The sequence below is a fragment of the Anabrus simplex genome, chromosome 1 (genome assembly GCF_040414725.1).
Source record: "Anabrus simplex isolate iqAnaSimp1 chromosome 1, ASM4041472v1, whole genome shotgun sequence".
In the NCBI taxonomy this organism is placed as follows: Eukaryota; Metazoa; Arthropoda; class Insecta; order Orthoptera; family Tettigoniidae; genus Anabrus; species Anabrus simplex.
Genome location: NC_090265.1, coordinates 1,477,395,391 through 1,477,417,720, shown reverse-complemented (window position 1 = coordinate 1,477,417,720; position 22,330 = coordinate 1,477,395,391). Strand labels below are relative to the sequence as shown.

Sequence of the window (22,330 nt, the reverse complement as noted above, 5' to 3'; positions counted from 1 at the left end):
CCCTTCGGCTTTAATTTCTCTCACCTTATTTTTACTTTCCTTAATATCTCGAAAATTTTCCTCAAAACCTTCGCGGGGTTTGATATTAAAAATTAATTTGGACTTTTAGAAAACGTTTAAGCCCGCAAAACATATAGGTCATCGTTTTGGAATTCAAGATATAACTGGATGAAGAAATGTTTACACATTCATGTTGTTATGCTCTCTGCCCTTCACCTTTAATTTCTCTCACCTTATATTTACCTTCCTTGATATCTCGAAAATTTTCCCCAACACTTTCGCGGGGTTTGATGTTAAAAGTTAATTTGGATTTTTAGGAAACGTTTAAGCCCGAAAAAATTATAGGTCATCGCTTCGGAATTAAAGATATAACTGGATGAAAAAATGTTTACACATACATGCTGTTATGAGTAGCCACACTGGCATCACCGCACCTCATACTTCTGTCTCTCTCTGCGCAACGAAACCGCCTTCCGGGCTGCGTTCTACTCTAGTGTTATTCAGCAAGTAAGGGATTATAGACTGGGTGAAATATCTAAGATAAAATTCCAAGTAGCATCACCACCACCACCAACAACAACAACAACAATATTATAAGTGGCCATCGGATGCAGATCGAGCAGGCAGTGCAACAGAGTCCAAGTAAAAACGAAGAGGAGAAGAAGAAGAAGTCATGTCAACTAATGACAGGTACTTTCAATCAAATTTTGTTCTAATTCCGTAAATACACGAACGAATACCAAAACGTTATAGCCAATAATATTCAGTTACCGGCAAGTGCCGCTTGCCTTATCCACACTCCTACGGTTCACATGGCCCTGAGGTTCACTCAGCCTACACTAAAAATGAGTACCAGGTTAGTTCCTCTCCTGGGGGCAGAGGCAGCCGGGCGTAGAGCTAACCAACCACTCTAACCTCACCAAGTACCCGGGTTACGGATAGTGGAAGTCGTTACCCCTCCAGGGGCCTTCATGGTCTGTACGGAGATGACTGCTTTTTAATTGGCAGAAATCGCTCAAGACTACAATCACTACCAGGCAATAAATAAATAAACTTTCATCATCTCATAAGTTCTTCAGTCTAACAACAAACTAAGATCCCATAACTTAATCTACAAGTGCAAGTATTAAATACATACTAGTCAACGACCGGAAGATGAATAAGAATTTTAAACTAAAGGAGCGTCAGGAAATGGAAGCACGTTTAAATTATAATAGATACTCACGTTAACTGGTTTGATTTATACCACGTTTAATTCAGTTTGGAGAAAATGTCCCTAACCTATCTTTCGCGATTGGGATACGGGAGTTTTCTTCGGATGGTCCCGTAGTCAAACCGTTGAACCTCTTGCATGCAGGCTAGGAAGAATAGTGACCAGTCAGACATTTAGGAACATTGTTAAAGTTTTTGTGTGGGCTGATGACACTTTAAACAACAAGCATCATCATCTATATTTGTTATTCTACCGGGCGAGTTGGCCGTGCGCGTAGAGGCTCGCAGCTGTGAGCTTGCATCCGGGAGATAGTAGGTTCGAATCCCACTATCGGCAGCCCTGGAGATGGTTTTCCGTGGTTTCCCATTTTCACACCAGGCAAATGCTGGGGCTGTACCTTAATTAAGGCCACGGCCGCTTCCTTCCAACTCCTAGCCCTTTCCTATCCCATCGTCGCCATAAGACCTATCTGTGTCGGTGCGACGTAAAGCCCCCTAGCAAAAAAAAAAAAAAAAAAAAAAAATTGTTATTCTCGTGCTTTTTCATAGAACTAGTTCGTTATAACGTTTAGAAACGATGTTTAATTTGTGAATATTGTTATCTTCCTTTGTGACTCATTTTACTTCGCACCTAACGGACTGTGTCACTGGTTTTCATGTACTAAGTCCTGTATCCAGTTATGGCACGGATCTAGTGTGCGAGTTGAATTGTTCAGCTTGTTCCTTCATAAATAAGATAATTACTCAATGTATTTTTACTGGTACCGGTATATGAATTATTACTGGATCATTTTTCTGTTAATACTTATGTTTCAGCTTATTGCTCAAGTCCTGATACATTTTTAAACATAAGGAGGAATACTTAAGTATTTTACTCACTATTTAAATTTTGCTATGGGTTTAGACATGCTCACAACGGAAGTTTGGTAATGGGGCTCTTTAACAATACTGGTATATGTTTAGTTGGGTTCATCACTGTACTAACATAATTTTGTATTATTTGCAGATGAAAGATGAAGTATGTGATGATTGATACTCACTTGGCTTGAGACTTTAACTAGCTCTGAAATGACTCCATTAGAGTTCAGAAATCAAAAACGACAGATTCTCAGTGGTGCAGATTTAAGCCAGAAAGGTTCTATTGACAAACCAATAGAAGACTTGATTAATTTAATTAATAGTAAAGATGACTTTGTTACAACAAGTTCCTGTTCTGGTAGAGTGATTCTGTATTGTGAGGTAAGCTCAAGGAATAATTAGACCAGAATCCTTATTTTATGAAAGCATAATATGTTCATAGTTTGAACTTATAATCGGTTTGAAGTAATTAAAGGTCTATTCTCCTATTTGTTTTAATATTTGGTCTTAAAGACAGACTGTGGTGAAGACTTCTTGGAGCTGGATCAGCCCTTTTTTTGAACTGTTCACCGAAAACAAGTTACGATAAATTTGCATACCCCTTAAGATGACTCCGCATACTCCTAGTGGTACGCATACCACACTTTGAATACCACTGGTCTAACCTGCCCAGACAAATATTCTATGTATATCAGACCGTCAACCTTCTCCAGACCAATTCTCTTGTCTAAAAACCAACAATATATGTTTTGTCCATTATCTGTTTTCACATTCTCTTAATTTTCCCAACGTTGGCAACCCTTGTTTATTACTTGTGATGTCGTCTGAGCTGTGCTATTTTCAATCTCGTACCTGCGAATAAAGCACCGTCTGTTTCATTACTGTAATTTATTTCAGGATGACCCAATAAATGCACTCATTTATACATACACATCTTTTCTTCTATGGCTTTGTAGTTCATTGTAAACCTTAGCCTCTTCAAAAATCTTCCGCCATTTATTTCGATCCATTGCTAAAGCTTTCCGATTTCTGTAGCTCTTTTCCCGAAGATCTTCAAAGACTCCATCCCGTTCCGTCCCGACCCGTCCTGTTCCGTCCACCCACCGTCCCACCTATCCACCTTTATAGTTCTTGCTACTATATCTGTATCATCAGCATGAGTAAGTATCTGCACTGATCTATAGAAAATTGTTCCCCTACTCAGGAGGTTTGCATCTCTCATCACTTCTCCAAGGCAAAATTAACAAGGAGACATGCCAGCGCGTCTCAGACATCATTCCTTCTGTTCGTATACTGCTTCGTGTCTCACTCATTGTCATTCTCACCAGCCTTACCAATTTTCCAGGAATTCTGATTTCAATCACAGCATGATACAATTGCTCTCTGTCTGTTCTAGTTATCATATGCTGCTTTGTAATCAGAGAGGTGATGCATGCCAATCTTAGATTCGATTGTCTTCTCCAAAATTTGCCTTAAGCTGAAGATCTGGTCTATAGTTGACTTTCATAGGGTAAATATGATCCAGTCTCTCTCTGAACAATTGAGAAAAGACGGTCAGATTCGAGGGCTGTAAATAAAGCAGTGGCAACATAGTCCAGACACTCACAGGAGATCGGGAACAAGCAAATAGGATATGGGAGCAGTCAGGTGGCACTGTTGTCGATGTGTACTATGCATTTGACGGGCATCCAATTGATAGTGTTGATGATGTGTGGCGTTGAAGTTAAGAGTGATATATTAACAATTTGTTGGTTATTTTGATCCACCTTTTCAATACAAATTACAGTTTGTGTTGTTAAGTTGTAATGTTACAACACTAATTTACCGGGACATGTTTCGCTTTTATTCATAAGCATCATCAGCCTATACAATTGTCTCAAGGTTTGTCATATTTGGATTGTTGTTACAAATTTCATTACATTGAATGTAAATCTAATTTCATTGATAACAATATTTAAAACACAAGAATAATATACACATTAAAAATTATGACAATATGTTTTGCAATGTTAAAATGGAGTAACTCTTAATTCTAAAACACATTGACGTCCAAAACACAGTTTTTACAATTTGAAAATTTGGCTAAAAATTGTTTGCAATATTAAAATAAAATTGATTCAACTATAATTTTGGTATTAAAATTTGAGTCATAAATATAAATATTGGATGTTAATATGTAGGAGCTATAGTTTCTGAAGTGCGTTGGTTTCTAGAATACAGTAACATTTCAGTATTGAGAATTTTAGTTAAGAATTGTGCTCTCTAAATAATGTTATTTAAAAAGACTGTAATTTTGCATTATGCGTGATTAGTTTTGATGATAATCTAGAATTGAAGTCTTGGGTTCGTTGGAAAATGGCTTCTAGATTTGATGAAGCTTGCTGCTGCAGTTTGGCAATTTGATCAGAGGAAATATTGACATGTTTAATTCTTGTAAGAGTAGAGCCACAACAGACAATAGTCATAGTAACGCAATAAGGTCCACAAGATTCTGTAGCAGCAGACAAAGGGATGCTTCTTCCATTCTATAAATTGAAAGAAACATAATCAGATACTCAAAATTTGGATTGAAGCCCCCTTTTAACCATAACTTACATCAAAACAATCAACTTCCAACGGAGAGTCTGGCCGCTACAAACAAGAATTAAACATGTCAATATTTCCTCTGATCAAATTGCCAAACTGCAGCAGCAAGCTTCATCAAATCTAGAAGCCATTTTCCAACGAACCCAAGACTTCAATTCTAGATTATCATCAAAACTAATCACGCATAATGCAAAATTACAGTCTTTTTAAATAACATTATTTAGAGAGCACAATTCTTAACTAAAATTCTCAATACTGAAATGTTACTGTATTCTAGAAACCAACACACTTCAGAAACTATAGCTCCTACATATTAACATCCAATATTTATATTTATGACTCAAATTTTAATACCAAAATTATAGTTGAATCAATTTTATTTTAATATTGCAAACAATTTTTAGCCAAATTTTCAAATTGTAAAAACTGTGTTTTGGACGTCAGTGTGTTTTAGAATTAAGAGTTACTCCATTTTAACATTGCAAAACATATTGTCATAATTTTTAATGTGTATATTATTCTTGTGTTTTAAATATTGTTATCAATGAAATTAGATTTACATTCAATGTAATGAAATTTGTAACAACAATCCAAATATGACAAACCTTGAGACAATTGTATAGGCTGATGATGCTTATGAATAAAAGCGAAACATGTCCCGGTAAATTAGTGTTGTAACATTACAACTTAACAACACAAACTGTAATTTGTATTGAAAAGGTGGATCAAAATAACCAACAAATTGTTAATATATCATAGCATAGTTCAATACGGGCCTAAAAATGAGATTAGTTACATGTAATGAAGTTAAGAGTGTCGATTTCATCACTCTAAAACATGTTTTCAAAAGGTCATCAGCGTTGGTGGATTAAAATCAAGGTTGCATCAGAATGTTATCGAGGATTACGTGAAGCATATGGCAAGAATGTATTACCGTATAGGATGGTTGCATGATGGGTCAAGGCGTTTCATGTGGGTCAGAATGAGACTGCGGATTTGCACTGCACAGGTCGGTCGTCCGTTCCTCAAGATAAAATTGACATTGTAAGTGGTCTCGTTTCCGTAGACCATCGATGGACTGTCTGGGAATCATCCGTAGAGGTTGGTCATAATCATGAAATGGTGTGGCACATACTGATGAAATGTCTTAACATGAGGAAAATTGTATCCCATTGGGTTCCACATCAACTCACTGATGTACAGAAATGGCTCTGGTATGCACTGGCTGGTATTCACCTGGACAGATACCGCAACGAAGAAGACGCATTTCTGCAGCCTATTGTTGTCATTGATGAGACATGGGCACGAGCCTACAAGCCTGAATTAAAGCATCATTTGAATGAATGGTGACATCCAGGTTTGCCTCATCCACAGAAATTTCATCAGGAACCCAGTTGGGTGAAATTTATGCTGATCGTGGCATACAACTATGAAGGTGTTATTCTTATGCATGCTCTGCCTGAGGAACAAACCGTCAACAGTGACTGCTATTGCCGATTTCTGGAGCAACATCTGCTTCCAGCTATGCAGCGCAAATGTCCCACATTTATTGGGAGACAATTGCCCTGTCGTGTTGCATGACAACGCTCATTGTCTTGTCGGAAACAATATCAAGCTCTAAATGTTTAGCGTGCTGGCCTATGGTCCAGAGGATTCTGGGTTTGATTCCCAGCCGGGTCGGGGATTTTAACCTTAATTAGTTAATTCCAATGGCTCAGGGGCTGGGTGTGTGTGTGTGTGTGTGTAGTCTTGAGCATTAGAATTCATCATAGGTAGGGCCCCATCCTCATAGACGCAGGTCACCTATACAGCGTCAAATTGAAAGACCTGCACCAGACCTCTCCGGAGGCCACATGCTATTATTATTATTATTATTATTATTATTATTATTGTTGTTGTTGCTGTTGTTGTTGTTGTTGTTGTTACGGTGGCATTTGGAGGTTTTGGAACACCCTCCATACTCACCAGACATGAGTCCTTGTTATTTCAACCTGTTCCGAAGTTGAAGGAACTCCTCTGAGGCTGCCGATTTCTTGACGTGGCATCTGTACTTCGCGCAGTAGGGCCCTCCATCACTGTAATCAACAGAGAATGCCTTGCCAACGGTTCCTAACAGCTTCCCAACATTTGGCAAAAGGTAATAGACTTTGGGTGTGACTACATTGAAGGAATGTAATGCAGTTATACTTATTAGTTCATTAAATATTGCATTCTGTTAATATTGCCACTACTGTATTTACAGCCCTTGTAGTACGTTGGAGAATACTTTGTATCCCAAGTTAAGTAATGTAATTCTTCTGTAGCTATCACACTCAAGCTGATCTCCTTTCTTAGCCAGGCTGAGTGGCTCAGACAGTTGAGGCACTGACCTTCTGACCCCAACTTGGCAGGTTCAGTCCTGGCCCAGTCCGTTATTTGAACGTGCTCACATGTCGGCCTCATGTTGGTAGATTTACTGGCATGTGAAAGAACTGCAGGACAAAATTCCATCACCTTGACATCACTGAATACCATCAAAAGTAGTTAGTGGGACGTAAAAACAATAATATTATTCATTATTATTCTCCTTTCTTATATATAGGACATTGTTGGGGCTCTTCCTCATCATTCCATACTGAAGTAACTATTTTTAGAAAATTCACTGCCACCTTGCTTGAGCAGTTTTGCTGGAATATCATCTGTTCCTGTTGTCCTCTTTGTTCTTCAATTTTTTCATGGCATTTCTCACTTCTTCTCTAGTTGGTGGGCCTATATTTTTGTCAGGGTCATTTTCTCCTTGCACATTTATTGAGTCTCTTGGTATAATTCTGATAATGAGGAGTTCATCAAAATGTTGTCATCATCTTTCACGTACAGTATCTCGTTCCCCTTACTAACGATTTTCCCTATTTCATTCTCTTTTCTTACTAAGAAAGGATTATAATATCAATGTACTTATTAGGTGGAGAATAAAATCCTTTCTTAATAAGAAATAAAGTCATCCATCAATACGGGCCTCAAAAATGTTTATTGCTTTCCCTGTTTCATCCTCTATCAGGCTAGTTTTACCACAGAAGGGTTTCTGTGCAGCATTTACATCTCTATAGAATTGCCTTGCCTCATTCGGATTCCTCAGAAGCTCAATTTCTTTGATATTTGCCTTCATCCACTCTCTCTTTGTTCTTTGATGGATCTTGTTTTCAATCCTCCATTTTTCTTTAGAGACTTCCATCATTCTTCTTGCACAATTTGATTGTAACATCCTTCTCTACTGTTGCTATTTCGCACTCAACGTCAAACCATGGAGATCTTGTATATTCTTGCTTAAGTTTCCAGCGTTGCATTTGCTGACATCTCCATGGATTTTTAATCATTTCCCACTGATATTTGATGTTGTTGCACTCTTCAGCATCTTCAAGAATATGTATTGTACTCTTCTGGCAGGGATTTTTAATTTTAGAGGATATTTTTTTTTTCAATTGGCTTTATATCACACCTACACAGCTAGGTCTTACGCCGACGATGGGATAGGAAATGAGTAGGAATGGGAAGGAAGCAGCTGTAACCTTAATTAAGGTATAGCCCCAGCATTTACTTGGTGTGAAAATGGGAAACCATGGAAAACCATTTTCAGGGCTGCCGACAGTGGGGTTCAAACTCACTATATCCCGAATGCAACCTCACAGCTGCGCATCCTTAAACGCACAGCCAACTCGTTAGGTCAGATGATTTTAGAGCTGTTATATTGCATTTAGGTATGTTGGGTTGGGTTCCTTTGAATGCATTGGAGATCCTAGCTCACTCACGCCCTTACCAAGAAGTGGTCTGAATCTATGTTTGGGCATCTGAGGCTCCTTACATCCAAGAGATCTGACTTGTGCCTTGCATCTATCAACACATGATCAATCTGGTTAATTATGTTTTTAACTGGCAATGTCCATGTTTATGTATGTCTTTGTGTGGGTATAATAAGCCCACAACCACATTTCTAGGTGCTGCAAATAATACGAGTCTCGTTCCATTATCATTGCTTATGGTATGTTTGCTGTAGGATCCAATTGTTGGTTTATATATTTGTTCCCTTCCCACCTGAGCATTTAGGTCACCAGCAACTATTTTAATTGTCATGGTGTAGGCAGCCATCATATGCTCTCTCCATAAGTTCATAGAACAATGCTTTCTTTTCTTCCTCAGATTCCTCCGTTGGTGCATGGGCATTGATTATAGAGTGATTAAAACATTTCCTCTTTATCCTGAGTATTGATAGTCCTAGACTGTAAACCCAATTACAGTGTGGTTTAGCTGGTGGTGTATCACAAATCCTGTGCGGAACTCATGCTTCTTCTTACTATGGATACTAGCTTCTTGCATTTCTATAATTCCACTTCCGGTCCACCTTACTTCTTGTAGAGCTACGATGTTCTGCTTCTGTTTCATTCAACAGCACCTTGCGGGCTCCTGGGCGATACAGAGATGTCACATTCCAGGTTCCAGTATATAAATCTGACTTATGCTTTATATTTTTTTTCCTTTTATGTATGGTTTGTCCATTATCATTGCCCTTTTCCAAGCCATGTTTGTCTCCATTAATCAATCTGGCTTTCTATTGTTGAAATTTTACAACTTGAATATTTACAGAGTGGGGTGTCAGCCTTACGTGCTCTGGAAGACAAGTAATTTTTAATCAGGGTTTTTTTCCCCTTAGCCTTTGTGGAGCCAACCCTACATACTATAAGGCAGCAACATCGTAACCATCAGAGCCCTGTTAGCTGCCACTTTTTGGGGTTCCTTCCGGGCCTTCACAGTTACTGAAGTGGTCATGGTATACGTGCAGTCCCCACTGTACACCCCACCAGGCAATTCCGTGCTTTTATGACTTACCCCTTGTGGGTGAGGGATGCAGATGAAGAATATACCCACAGTATCCTCTGCCTGTCGTAAGAGGTGGCTAAAAGGGGCAACCAAGGGATTGAATTAGAACGTAGAGACTACTTGTAGTTAGTACCATCACACAGGGAACACCATGGGTCGCCTTTACTTGCAAGTAGAACCACTATATTAGGTATACAATAATTTTGTGACTAGTAGCAACAGAGTGTGAATCAGGATGGTATTTACAGTACCCATGATTAGTACCACTACATGTGGAACACCACAGGCTTACGTTGCCTGTAATTAGTACCATTATGTGAGAAACTTTTTTTGCTAGGGGCTTTACGTCGCACCGACACAGATCGGTCTTATGGCGACGATGGGATAGGAAAGGCCTAGGAGTTGGAAGGAATCGGCCGTGGCCTTAATTAAGGTACAGCCCCGGCATTTGCCTGGTGTGAAAATTATGTGAGAAACACCATGGGCCTGGGCATTGCCTGTGATTAGTATCACTGTATGAGTGACACTGTGGGTCTCGGTTGCCTGTGATTAGTACCCACTATGTGAGGAACACTATGGGATAGTATGAGTCCCTGTGATAAGTACACCTATGTGAGGAACACCGTAAGTTTGTGTTGTGTGTAAGTGGCGCTGCAATGTGAGAAACGTTATGTGCGTGTATTACATTACCTGTGAGTAGTACCGTAATGTGTGGAATACTGTGAGTCTACGCTACTTTTGATTAGTACCGCAGCATAACAAATATCATGGTTCTGTTTTACTCACAATAGGTACCATTATGAGGGGCCGATGACCTGGATTTTGGACCCCTTTAGACAACGAGCATCCAAGGTCTGTCTAGGGAGGTCTGGTCACGCTACCACAATCCTTGATATAGATGTTGATTCCCATAGGGAATCTGAAGTATTTGTTCCGAATGAGTAAATTTATAATACCAACATAAATGGACGGTTATTGGACATTATAAATTTTCCAGCCAACTCATGCCTGATTGCCAGCGTTTCGCCCCCGTGTGCTAGGCTGGGCTTTTCAGTTGGTACCGAGCACACCTACCAAGACGCTGGCTAGTGCATACCGTGGAGGCCACTGCATAGGCTAATTGTAGCCACCGGCAGTCCCAATGCACTATGAGAGACCCTGTCTCACTACCAAAAATTGATGCCTGCCTGGCCATCAGATGATATAGGTGTTGATTCCCATAGGGAATCTGAAATATTTGTTCCGAATGAGTAAATTTATAATACCATTATGAATGTCTGACTCGTTGGCTGAATGGTCAGCGTACTGGCCGTCGGTTCAGAGGGTCCCGGGTTCGATTCCCGGCTGGGTTGGGGATTTTAACCTTCATTGGTTAATTCCAATGGCCCGGGGCTGGGTGTTTGTGCTGTTCCCAACATCCCTGCAACTCACACACCACACATAACACTATCCTCCACCACAATAACACGCAGTTACCTACACATGGCAGATGCCGCCCACCCTCATCGGAGGGTCTGCCTTGCAAGGGCTGCATTCGGCTAGAAATAGCCAGATTGAAATAATAACATTAAGTTATTTATTAGACCACCTAATCAATACAAAATCGTCTTGGATGATTTACATAAATTTGTTAGCTAATAATGGGACATGTTTCGCCTTCCCTGAAGGCATCATCAGCCATAGTCTTAACCTTAAATTAAAAATAAGCGTCTAAATAACATGTAGTAATGAAATGAATTTTAAAAATCTTGAAGAGATTTGAAGTAAAATAACATTAAAAATAACAATGATGGTTTGAAAATACAATGTGATGAGATACAATAGTGGAAGTATTAACAAAATTAACATTAGAAGGCTGCTAAAATAAGTACAATGGATAAAACAACAGATTGTTATACAACAAGTAGTAAGATTGCATAAAAGTAAAGTTGATAGTCAAGGCGGTTATAATTAGACGATGGCGAAAAATCTTATATAATCAAAGTAAAGAGGAAAGAATAAAAGTTGAAGTTAGTAGAGAGATCCAAAGTTCATCATGATCTTGAAGATAAAAGACGAAAGTCAGATGCATATGGTGAAGTTGAAGAACAGTTTCAAATAGGATCACTATGGACCATCTCAAAATTTGAAGTGATGTTCAAATGTTGTAAATTGTGAGTTTGTAGATATTCTAGTTGAAAAAGCATATAAAAGTGGAATCTGTAAATGGAAGCAAGAAACGTAGAGTTAATTGTGTGAAAAGATATTTGAAAAATATTGAAGTAGAATCGTATGCACTTACCATTTGACGGTGACAAAGATAGCTTGTAATATTATGAGTTAGAAGAATTTGCAACCGTAGACGTCTTGCTACGTGTGTTATAACTGAAGTTTTGTGCTGGAGGGGGATCTGTTTGCGTTGACGTAACTATTGGAGGGGGGCTGCTATTGGTGGGAGGGAAGGAAGAGAGTGTATTACTGCGCGTGTTGTAACGGTGTAAGGCTATTGGAGGGAGCGATGTTCCGGTGGGTGTGGCTATGGGTTTATTGGTTGTATTTGAATTAGAGGTACTAGCGGCGGGGGGAAGGGAGGGGGGTATATTAGCTGTAGGGGAGGTGGGAACTCTAATTGATGTGAGGTTGAAGATTTTTAAGAATTTGTTGGTGAGGGAAGTTGATTCTCGTAATAAAATAAGAATCTGTTCATACAAGGGGCTTTTTCTATCAATAGTGTCGTTTAGATTTTTATCTTTATTAAAATGTTGGTCGAGGAAAATAAATAAGTTTTCATATTCTGTCATGAGTTTGCTTTTATCGACTCTTTTTTAGGATATGGAGGTCTTGTTCTATTGTGGTGAATTTATGCCCGGTGTCCCTCATATGGTTGGCCATTGCGGAGAATTTGTTGTGTCTTTGGGCATTGTAATGCTCGGCATATCTGGTAGAGAAGCTGCGGCCAGTTTGGCCAACATAAGAAAGATTACATGTAGAGCATTTCAGTCTGTATATTCCTGATCCAGAGTAACTATTGTCTGTGATGTTGATAGAGTTGTGATTGAAGAAGAAATTACGATTAGTGTTTTTTGTTGTGTAGGCTATTTTTATTTCGTGCTTCATTAATGAATTGGTTATCGGGTAAATGCTATGGTTAGTGAACGTGAATTTAGCGTATTTTGGTTTGACGGGTTTTAATGGGGTTAAATTGGTAGCTAGTTTCAGTTTGGTTTTATTGATGATTTTATCAATCATACTCGTGTTAAATCCATTGAATTTAGCTATTTCCTTGATGAATAGTAATTCTTTCTTTAAATTAGTAGAGGACATAGGGATCTTTAATGCTCTATATATTAAACTGTGATAAGTGGCTTTTTTATGTGAGTTGGGATGTAAAGAATCATTTTTTATGGTTGTTGGAGAAAAGGTGGGTTTTCTGTATATTTGGAAGTCGAATTTGTTCAATGCTCGTGTGATTTTGATATCTAAGAAGTTCAAAGAGTTATTGAACTCATCTTCTTTAGTGAATTTAATATTATTATCTAAGTTGTTGAGGAATGATAGTATGTTATTGCTGTTGTTGATTTGTTTATCAATGATAGCTATGGTATCATCAACATAGCGATGCCAAAGACAGAGTCCGTTGATGTTATTAATAATCTTACTATGTTCGAGATTATCTAAGTATATATCGGCTAGTATTCCAGACAATGGGTCTCCCATCGCTAGACCTTCTTGTTTGTAAATTTTCTTATTGAAGGTAAAATAGTTGTTGTCTAAAACGAAATTAAGTAATTTTAACCATTCGTCAATTTCGATTTTACTCAATGTGCTATGTTTCAACAGATTGTTTTTTATGATGTTAATAGTATTGTTGATAGGGATATTAGTATACATGTTGGTGATGTCAAAAGAACATAAAACGTGGTTTGGTTGTAGACTGAAATTATTTAGGGAATTACAAAGTTCAATCGAGTTCTTTATGGGGTTGGAGTTGTGAAATTTGAAGTGTTTTTTTAGGAATTTGTGTAGGAATTGAGAGGTTTTATAGGTAGGACTATTGATACTATTAATTATAGGCCGAATGGGGACATCATTTTTATGAATTTTGGGCAGTGATCTGACTGTAGGTAATTTTGGGTTCATTACAGTTAATTTCTGATAATCTTGATCATTTAAAATGAAGTTAGAATTTTTAAGAAGGTTCTTTAAGTTACGCTGTATTTTGTTTGTTGGATCTTTGTTAATTAAGGTATAGGTATTCAGTTTTATTGATGTAATCTTGTTTGTTCATTATTACTATGGTGTTGCCTTTATCTGCTTTTGTAATTACTATGTTGTTGTTATGGATTTTGGATTTCAGGTTTAGAATTTGTTTCGAGACATTGTAGTTATTATTAGATGTTATCTCATTAATCAAAGTTGGGAGTTTCTTTTTTACTTCATATCGTACGTCATTCTGTTTATCAATTGGGATTTGTTTATCGATATTAGTTTCGGTTTCAGCGATGGTAGTGATGATGTCTTCTGCCTTTTTGTGATTGGGCCAATTATGTTTGATGCCTTTATCTAATAGATTTAATTCTTGGTTAGAGAAGGTTGCATTAGATAGGTTGATTGTAGTGGGAATGTTAGTCAAATGGGAAGGGGACACTTTGTTGTTTGTATTTTGGTCAGGAGTTTTACATTTGTTTTCTTGAAGACAAAGTAATTTATGGTTTAGGGTTTTCTGTTTCTTGTCTAATACGTAAGATAGTTTGATGTCAGTGTACCTTAAAAATGAGCTCCATTCAAGTGGGGGTAATTTCTGAGAGATGGTCAAATGAGTCCTATATTTATTACGAGAATCAACTTCCCTCACCAACAAATTCTTAAAAATCTTCAACCTCACATCAATTAGAGTTCCCACCTCCCCTACAGCTAATATACCCCCCTCCCTTCCCCCGCCGCTAGTACCTCTAATTCAAATACAACCAATAAACCCATAGCCACACCCACCGGAACATCGCTCCCTCCAATAGCCTTACACCGTTACAACACGCGCAGTAATACACTCTCTTCCTTCCCTCCCACCAATAGCAGCCCCCCTCCAATAGTTACGTCAACGCAAACAGATCCCCCTCCAGCACAAAACTTCAGTTATAACACACGTAGCAAGACGTCTACGGTTGCAAATTCTTCTAACTCATAATATTACAAGCTATCTTTGTCACCGTCAAATGGTAAGTGCATACGATTCTACTTCAATATTTTTCAAATATCTTTTCACACAATTAACTCTACGTTTCTTGCTTCCATTTACAGATTCCACTTTTATATGCTTTTTCAACTAGAATATCTACAAACTCACAATTTACAACATTTGAACATCACTTCAAATTTTGAGATGGTCCATAGTGATCCTATTTGAAACTGTTCTTCAACTTCACCATATGCATCTGACTTTCGTCTTTTATCTTCAAGATCATGATGAACTTTGGATCTCTCTACTAACTTCAACTTTTATTCTTTCCTCTTTACTTTGATTATATAAGATTTTTCGCCATCGTCTAATTATAACCGCCTTGACTATCAACTTTACTTTTATGCAATCTTACTACTTGTTGTATAACAATCTGTTGTTTTATCCATTGTACTTATTTTAGCAGCCTTCTAATGTTAATTTTGTTAATACTTCCACTATTGTATCTCATCACATTGTATTTTCAAACCATCATTGTTATTTTTAATGTTATTTTACTTCAAATCTCTTCAAGATTTTTAAAATTCATTTCATTACTACATGTTATTTAGACGCTTATTTTTAATTTAAGGTTAAGACTATGGCTGATGATGCCTTCAGGGAAGGCGAAACATGTCCCATTATTAGCTAACAAATTTATGTAAATCATCCAAGACGATTTTGTATTGATTAGGTGGTCTAATAAATAACTTAATGTTATTATTTCAATCTAATATTATCAATACGGACCAAAAATGATATTTATTACATGTAATAGAAATAGCCACACGAAAAAAAAAAAACCCATTATGAATGGTCCGTTATTGGACATTATAAATTTTCCAGGGTCTCTCATAGTGCATTGGCACTGCCAGTGGCTACAATTAGCCTACGCAGTGGCCTCCACGGTATGCACTAGCCAGCGTCTTGGTAGGTGTGCTAGGTACCAACTGACGAACCCAGCCTAGCACACGGGGGCGAAATGCTGGCAACCAGGAATGAGTTAGCTGGAAAATTTATAGTGTCCAAGAACGGACCATTTATATTGGTACCACAATCCTTTGCGGTGGCGGCCATATTGGGTCTTAAATATCATTGTTATGTGGGCGTGCCCGATGTAATGATGTGATTATTACCAAATACAGTAGAGACACTCAGCGAGATATCGAGGGGCAGCTATTAGAGCTCTCTCTAGCGGATTGACCTGTGAACTACTGATTCTGTCATAAGAGCACGTGTATTTGTGTGTGAAGTTTTCGGTGTTATTTAGGCGTTTTCAGAGAGTTGACATAATAAAGTAGTAGCATGTGTCATTCCTTGATATCTCCCCTCAACATGAGGGAAAAGGTATGTGCTGTGTTTGGCTGCAGTAACTATGAAATAGAGAAGAATGCGCGGTCTTTCTCCCATTCCCCTCGTGACAAGAAAATTTAAGTAATATTGTGTTTGCATATATGTTCTTCCAGTGACAAAGATATTTTTATAGTACTTCATAATCTTCTGACCTGCTCGATCCATATTTTAACTTGCTTAAAATATGATACACATATTTTCAAATCAAATCAAAATCTCTTTATTTGCAAATGAGGTGTCTACCTCGGTGGCAAATGGTACACTAAAATACATTATTGTCAAGCACTAAATTTTAAATTAACAGGAGACGCAGAAAATTTTCCTAGAATACAATATTATACAATTTATGCTAAAAATTTTTTCTATTAAACACACACATCATCCTTAACAAATTTATATTGTTTACAAAATTCTACTTATAATATCTTACAAACATAGTCAACTCATATACAGTACGGTATGTGAAATTACTTCTAATAATACTATACAACTGGTATAAGATTAAAGTTAACACTGAATTTATTTACATATTTATATTTTACCCATTCTGGAACCTAAGTAGCATAACGACCTGCTGCGTCTTAACCAGAGTCCCTTTTGCCACCACTTTTCAGAGTTCCTGAAGGGCCTTCACAGCTACCGTAGCGGTCCCAGGGCCCTCAAAGTCCCCACTGTACTTCACCCCTACAGGCAGTCCCCTACTTGGGCTGTCCAAACTCCTTAGACCAGGGGATGGAATTAATTTAATCACACACATTTATTATTGACAATATCCTGCACTGGTCGAATGCCCTCTAAAATTTAATTTATTATCTCTGTTGTTTATTCTCTTCTTGAATATCTGTACAGATTTTGGAAAAGGATCAAACACTACCCCTGGTAAACTGTTCCACTCCTTCACGCCCTTCCCAATGAAAGAAAATTTACCCCAATCGCTTCTGCTAAAATTCCTCCTAATTTTGTACTTGTGGTCAGTTCTACCAATATAATTATTTTCCAACCGATGCCTCTCACGGATATCTCCCCATGCTTCTTCTCCTGTATAGGCTCTATATAATCCTATAAGTCTAGTTTTCTCCCTTCTCTTACTTAAAGTTTCCCACCCAAGTTCCTTTAACATTTCTGATACACTACTCTTTCTCCTGAAATCCCCTGTTACAAACCTTGCTGCTTTCCTCTGCACACCATCTAGTTCTTTTATTAGGTATTCTTGGTGAGGATCCCAAACACTGTTTGCATATTCCAATAATGGACGAACCATACTTAAGTAACTTTTTTCTTTTAATTCTTTGTTGCATCCTTTAAGTAGTCCCCTTCCAGTGCAAATTACTTTCAAATCTCACACCTAAGTATTTGCATTTGCCATCTTTTGGGATAATTACCTCATCCAAAGTATATTCAAATTCAGTTTTAAAGCTCCTGTTTGTAAATGTTGTAACAGTTGATTTGCCTCCATTAATCTTCATATTATTTTCTTTAACCCATTCTTGGATACTGTCAAGGTCCCTTTGTAATTCTGAACAATCCTCAATGTTATTTATTTCCCTGTAAACAATTATATCTTTCTAAATCCATACTGGCTTCTCATGAACCAATTTTTATCATCACATATCCCTCTGATGTACTTTGATATTAAACTCTCCAGTATTTTACAAACTATACTGGTCAGGCTGATTGGTCTGTAGTTCTCTGATTTCCTTTTATCACCCTTTCCTTTATAAATTGGTATTATTATAGATTCCTTCCATTCCTTTGGTATCACACTATTATTTATGACATAGTCAAAGAGAAATTTTAAATAAGGCACTATATACCACCCCATTGTCTTTAATATCTCCCCAGTAATTTGATCACTTCCTGCTGCTTTTCCTTGCTGAAGCAGTTGGATTTCTCTGAAAATTCATTTGTGAATGAGAAGCTTCTTGTTTCCCTCTGTGTCTCTCCCTCTCTATCTTCTGTTACGGTTTCCAAGTCCTGACAATCTTCTACTGAATCTCGGAATTCCCTACTAAAGAGGTTTGCTTTCTCAGTATCTGTTAAATAGTGTTCACCCCCTTCTCCCACCATTGTAGGAATTTGGATTCCTTTTCCTTTTTGATTCCTAATATATGAATACAGCTTTTTCCATTTCCCTTTGTGGTCATTACCCTCTTGAAGAATGCCATTCATATAATTCTCTTTTGCTTCCTTTTTCACTCTATTCAGTTCCCTCATTAGCTGTTTTCTAATTTCTCTATTCTCCCTACCTTCTTTGATTTTCCTGTTTACTATTCTACATTTCCTTTTTAATTTTCTTATTTCCCTTGTATAATAAACAGGGTCTGAAGTCATTTTACCCTTCTTAACAGGTACAAATCTCTTCTCTCCTTCCCAAATGATTCCTTTAAATTTAGCCCAAAGTGTATCCACATTATTCCCTTCACTTATCCAACAACTGAATTGTGATTTAAGGTAAGTCCCAAATTCATCAACTTTAGTTTTTCTGTATAATTTCTTGTCTTTTGTGACCCTCTTATTAAGCATTTTTGGTACAAGTCCTACATCCATTATTACAGCCTTATGGTCACCTATTCCTTCAATTACCTCAGATTTATCAACAATTTCCCATGGTTTAACCAAGAATACATCTAGCAAGTTATTGAGACGAGTTGGTTCTTGTACTACTTGTGTAAATCCTCCCTCCCAAATTAACTTATTTGCTAGTTTCTGTTCATGAGTTTCACTTGCAGCTCCATTCCATTCAACTTCAGGCAAGTTTAGATCTCCCCCAATTATTACCGTATCATTATTGTTTGTATGAGTATAATCTATTATTTTCTCAAATATTTCCATGTCTCTTTCCTCTCTTCCAGGCCTATATGTTGCTATAATTCCCACCTCCTTCATATTATCACAAACTAATTTTATCCCTAATATTTCATCCCTTTCATCAGTAAACCATTCATGCGAACAATAAGTTTCCTTCACCAGAATAAATACCCCTCCTCCCTTTTTATCTCCTCGGTCTCTACGATAGACTGTATACCCTTCTGGAAATACTTCTGTATTACCCACCCCTTCTCTCAACCACGATTCCACTCCTATCACCACATCCGTCTCATAAGATTCCATCAATGTACCGAATTTTAATTGTTTATTTACTACACTCTGACAGTTTACCAAGAGCAATCTCAGACTTCCTTCCTCCCTAAAACTTGACTGTTGCAATTGGGTAATGTTTGACTCATGAGTTGAGAACTTCCCTGGAACCCAGATCCTTGTACATAAATCTTGATTTAAGGGTCTGGGTTTTCTGGCAAGTTTCCCTGTATGTGCCAGTTTAGTGGTATGGGTTTTCTTAAGTACAGATTAGTTTGCAAATCTCTGGTGATAATTGTAGCAATTTGTCTACAGAGAGTTGCTTTTCCATTACCATTTAGATGTAACCCATGTCTAGTGAACATTTGCCTGCAGCAGTTAACCTTCAATACTGATGTGTTGTTGTAGGTGTGATCTGTGGGTTTGATTTAATTCAGAGAAAATACATATGCATATGAGTGTGGCTGGTTGTGTTCCAAGTTACCCTGTTTGGAATGCCATAATGCATTGTCAAGCACTGAAGAAAATATGTAAATTCATTGAATCATGTGTGTAAGGAATGTGCCGATATTTTTGTTGACAAGTGTTTTAATATGATGATACAATGCTTTTAAATGAGAAAAAAGAAAAATCTAGCTGTGAACGTTCAGGCAGGAATTCTAAAGCTAAAAAAGTAATGCATAAATGAAAGATCAAGCCCTTTCACAGCAGTTCATTTCACACCTTGATTATATGTCTAATTTCAGTCTTTAAATAATAACCTGTTAAATAATTCTTCATTCATTTGTCCAGAATTGCTTTAGCAACTTTAAAGTTAATATCTTATTAACACTTTCTTTCTAGACATAATTTATTTATCCATTTCCATGTATACATTTCCATTGATATTTGAATTTAGCACGAATTTTCAGGTCAAGCCACTAGGAGCGCCACTTGCGACTTGTTTCCTATTTTAACAAGGCTAAATCCGGAAGTGTCGTGTATTGTCTCTACTGTATTTGGTATTACTTGTAATTAGAAGGAAAATGGGATACTGTGCCGCACTGAATTGTCAAAATAAGACAACTGACGGAATTAGAATGTTTCGCTTCCTGAGAAATAAGCAAAGGAGAGCTCATTGGGTACAAAACTGTAGGCATGACAAATGGCAATCTACAGATAATTCCGTCTTGTGCGCGGTTAATGAAGTTATACATTCGTATTATTCCTGAATAATAATATGTTTATATGAACGATGTTTTATATTTATAGGTCTTATTATATATTATATATTATATATTATATATTATATATTATATATTTTGTGCCTGACAGAGTGTGAAACTGACCCATTTCTCCAATATTCATAAACATTGTGTGATTTCGCCTACTTGTTTTTACGGCTGACGATGACCTGGACTAGGGTCGAAACCGGTCCCATTTAAATAAGAATGTAATTTACTACATTTCTTTCTTTTATGTATTGAATTGGTTGAACTTCAATTATTTAATTTTTAATATTTTCTTCTAGCATAAATTTAAAGAATCGCAATTTGAACTAAAGAGGGCAGATGAACGTGAACTATTTTCAACGTCCCTAATCCACCCAAGTCTTTGACATAATTATAATAGGAAACCTCCCAAAGAAAGAGAATTGTTTTTCCAAGCAAGCAAGAAAAGTAACAGGAAATGTGTAAGAGTAGTATTTCCTTTTCATGTGTCCGGCTCCATGGCTATATGGTTAGCGTGCTGGCCTTTGGTCACAGGGGTCCCAGGTTCGACTCCCGGTAAGGTCAGGAATTTTAACCGTAATTGGTTAATTTTGCTGGCCTATCACTTCAAACCAGCAATTTGTGTCCAGCTTGCCATCATTATAACAACAATTGTTAATAGCAGTCTTATACTGTACTGTAGTTATTATTTACAGCTATATTTCATTCATCTTAAATGCTCTATGGAGTACATTATATGGCTGGACAAATATTTAAAGATTACAACACTTGCACTAACCAACTACTGTAATTTAACGTACTGTAGCCTAACATAATATCCTAATGTAATCCCTAAAATAGCCTAACCTAGGTTAACTCAACTTAATAGTGACTGAATTTCTATTTCTTATGGAATCTTGTTTACCAATGGCTTTAATTTTCTTAACTATTATTATTATTATTATTATTATTATTATTATTATTATTATTATTATTATTATTATATGATGCATGTTAGGACTCGGTTAAGAGCCCTGTGGTCGCCAACCCACGCTCCCTAGTTAGGAGCTCCTAACGCTCCTTTCAGTCACATCTTATGACAGGCAGAGGATACCGTGGGTGTTATTCTATTGCCCCCGCCCACAGGGGGAAATCAGTTTGGGTTGTGACTACGAGGCCCTTAGCTGAGTCTTTACATTGCTTTCATTTACTTGTGTTAGGCTCTCACCTATTCTAGCCCATCCGACTTCCTCTGGTCAACACTTGTTCTTTTCCGACTGCGACGACATTAGCGCATTCGAGGCCTAGGAAATTTTTCATTTCCACGCACTTTGTGGCCTTCATCTTTCTTTTGCCGATACCTTCATTTTTCGAAGTGTTGGACCCCTTCCATTTGTTTCCTTCTGCTTAGTGTTTATAGAGGATGGTTGCCCACTTGTACTTCCTCTTAAAACAGTAATCACCACCACCACTTTGTACTATATAGCTGCATGAGTTATCAATAAACTAGTTAAGAGTAGCTAAGAACATTACTCTTGTTGCACATGTGCAGAGTAGTTTTGCCTTAGAACCCAAAGAAATACAACAAGAATGGATAACAACAGTTACCATACATAATTTAATGCACTCAACTCAAGAGCCATTCAGTGCTTGTCAGCATACTGGAGTAACCTTTTAGAAACACAGTATCGGGAATTACTTTCTTAATAAAGAAAATGCTGAAGGTGATTTATTAAAACTGTCTTTTAGTACTTTAAGTACAGTACTTCAAGTTCAGTATTTCATTTATTTATTTATTTATTTATTTATCATGCCTTTGTAGGTGGCGAAGTTAGGGCTCTTGGCCTTCTCTTACACTTAACCACTGTACACATCATTGAGAGCAGAGTTTGAGTACATATTATGTAATAAATAATAACCTACACAAAAATATCTTACACTTTTCTAACTCACATTCATACGATCATTCATTCTTTCCAGTCATACAAGTTAGTCAGCAGCATTCAGC

General features: G+C 37.3%; 1 protein-coding gene across 4 annotated transcripts in view; it reads left to right on the top strand.

The window, feature by feature from the left end:
- The first annotated feature begins 544 nt into the window (after nt 1–544).
- Nucleotides 545–22,330, top strand: part of LOC136858427 (tRNA wybutosine-synthesizing protein 3 homolog) — a 76,256-nt gene continuing 54,470 nt past the window's right edge. Inside the window, exons 1-2 of one of the 4 annotated variants that reach the window (XM_067137962.2) lie at nt 545–690; nt 2,219–2,451. In XM_067137962.2, coding sequence (XP_066994063.1) covers nt 2,281–2,451 — 171 coding nt within the window. In that variant the 5' untranslated portion in view covers nt 545–690; nt 2,219–2,280. Of the gene's footprint in view, nt 691–889; nt 1,038–1,096; nt 1,120–2,218; nt 2,452–22,330 lie in introns of those variants that run through there. The other 3 variants (XM_067137959.2, XM_067137960.2, XM_067137961.2) reach the window with 3 other exon arrangements.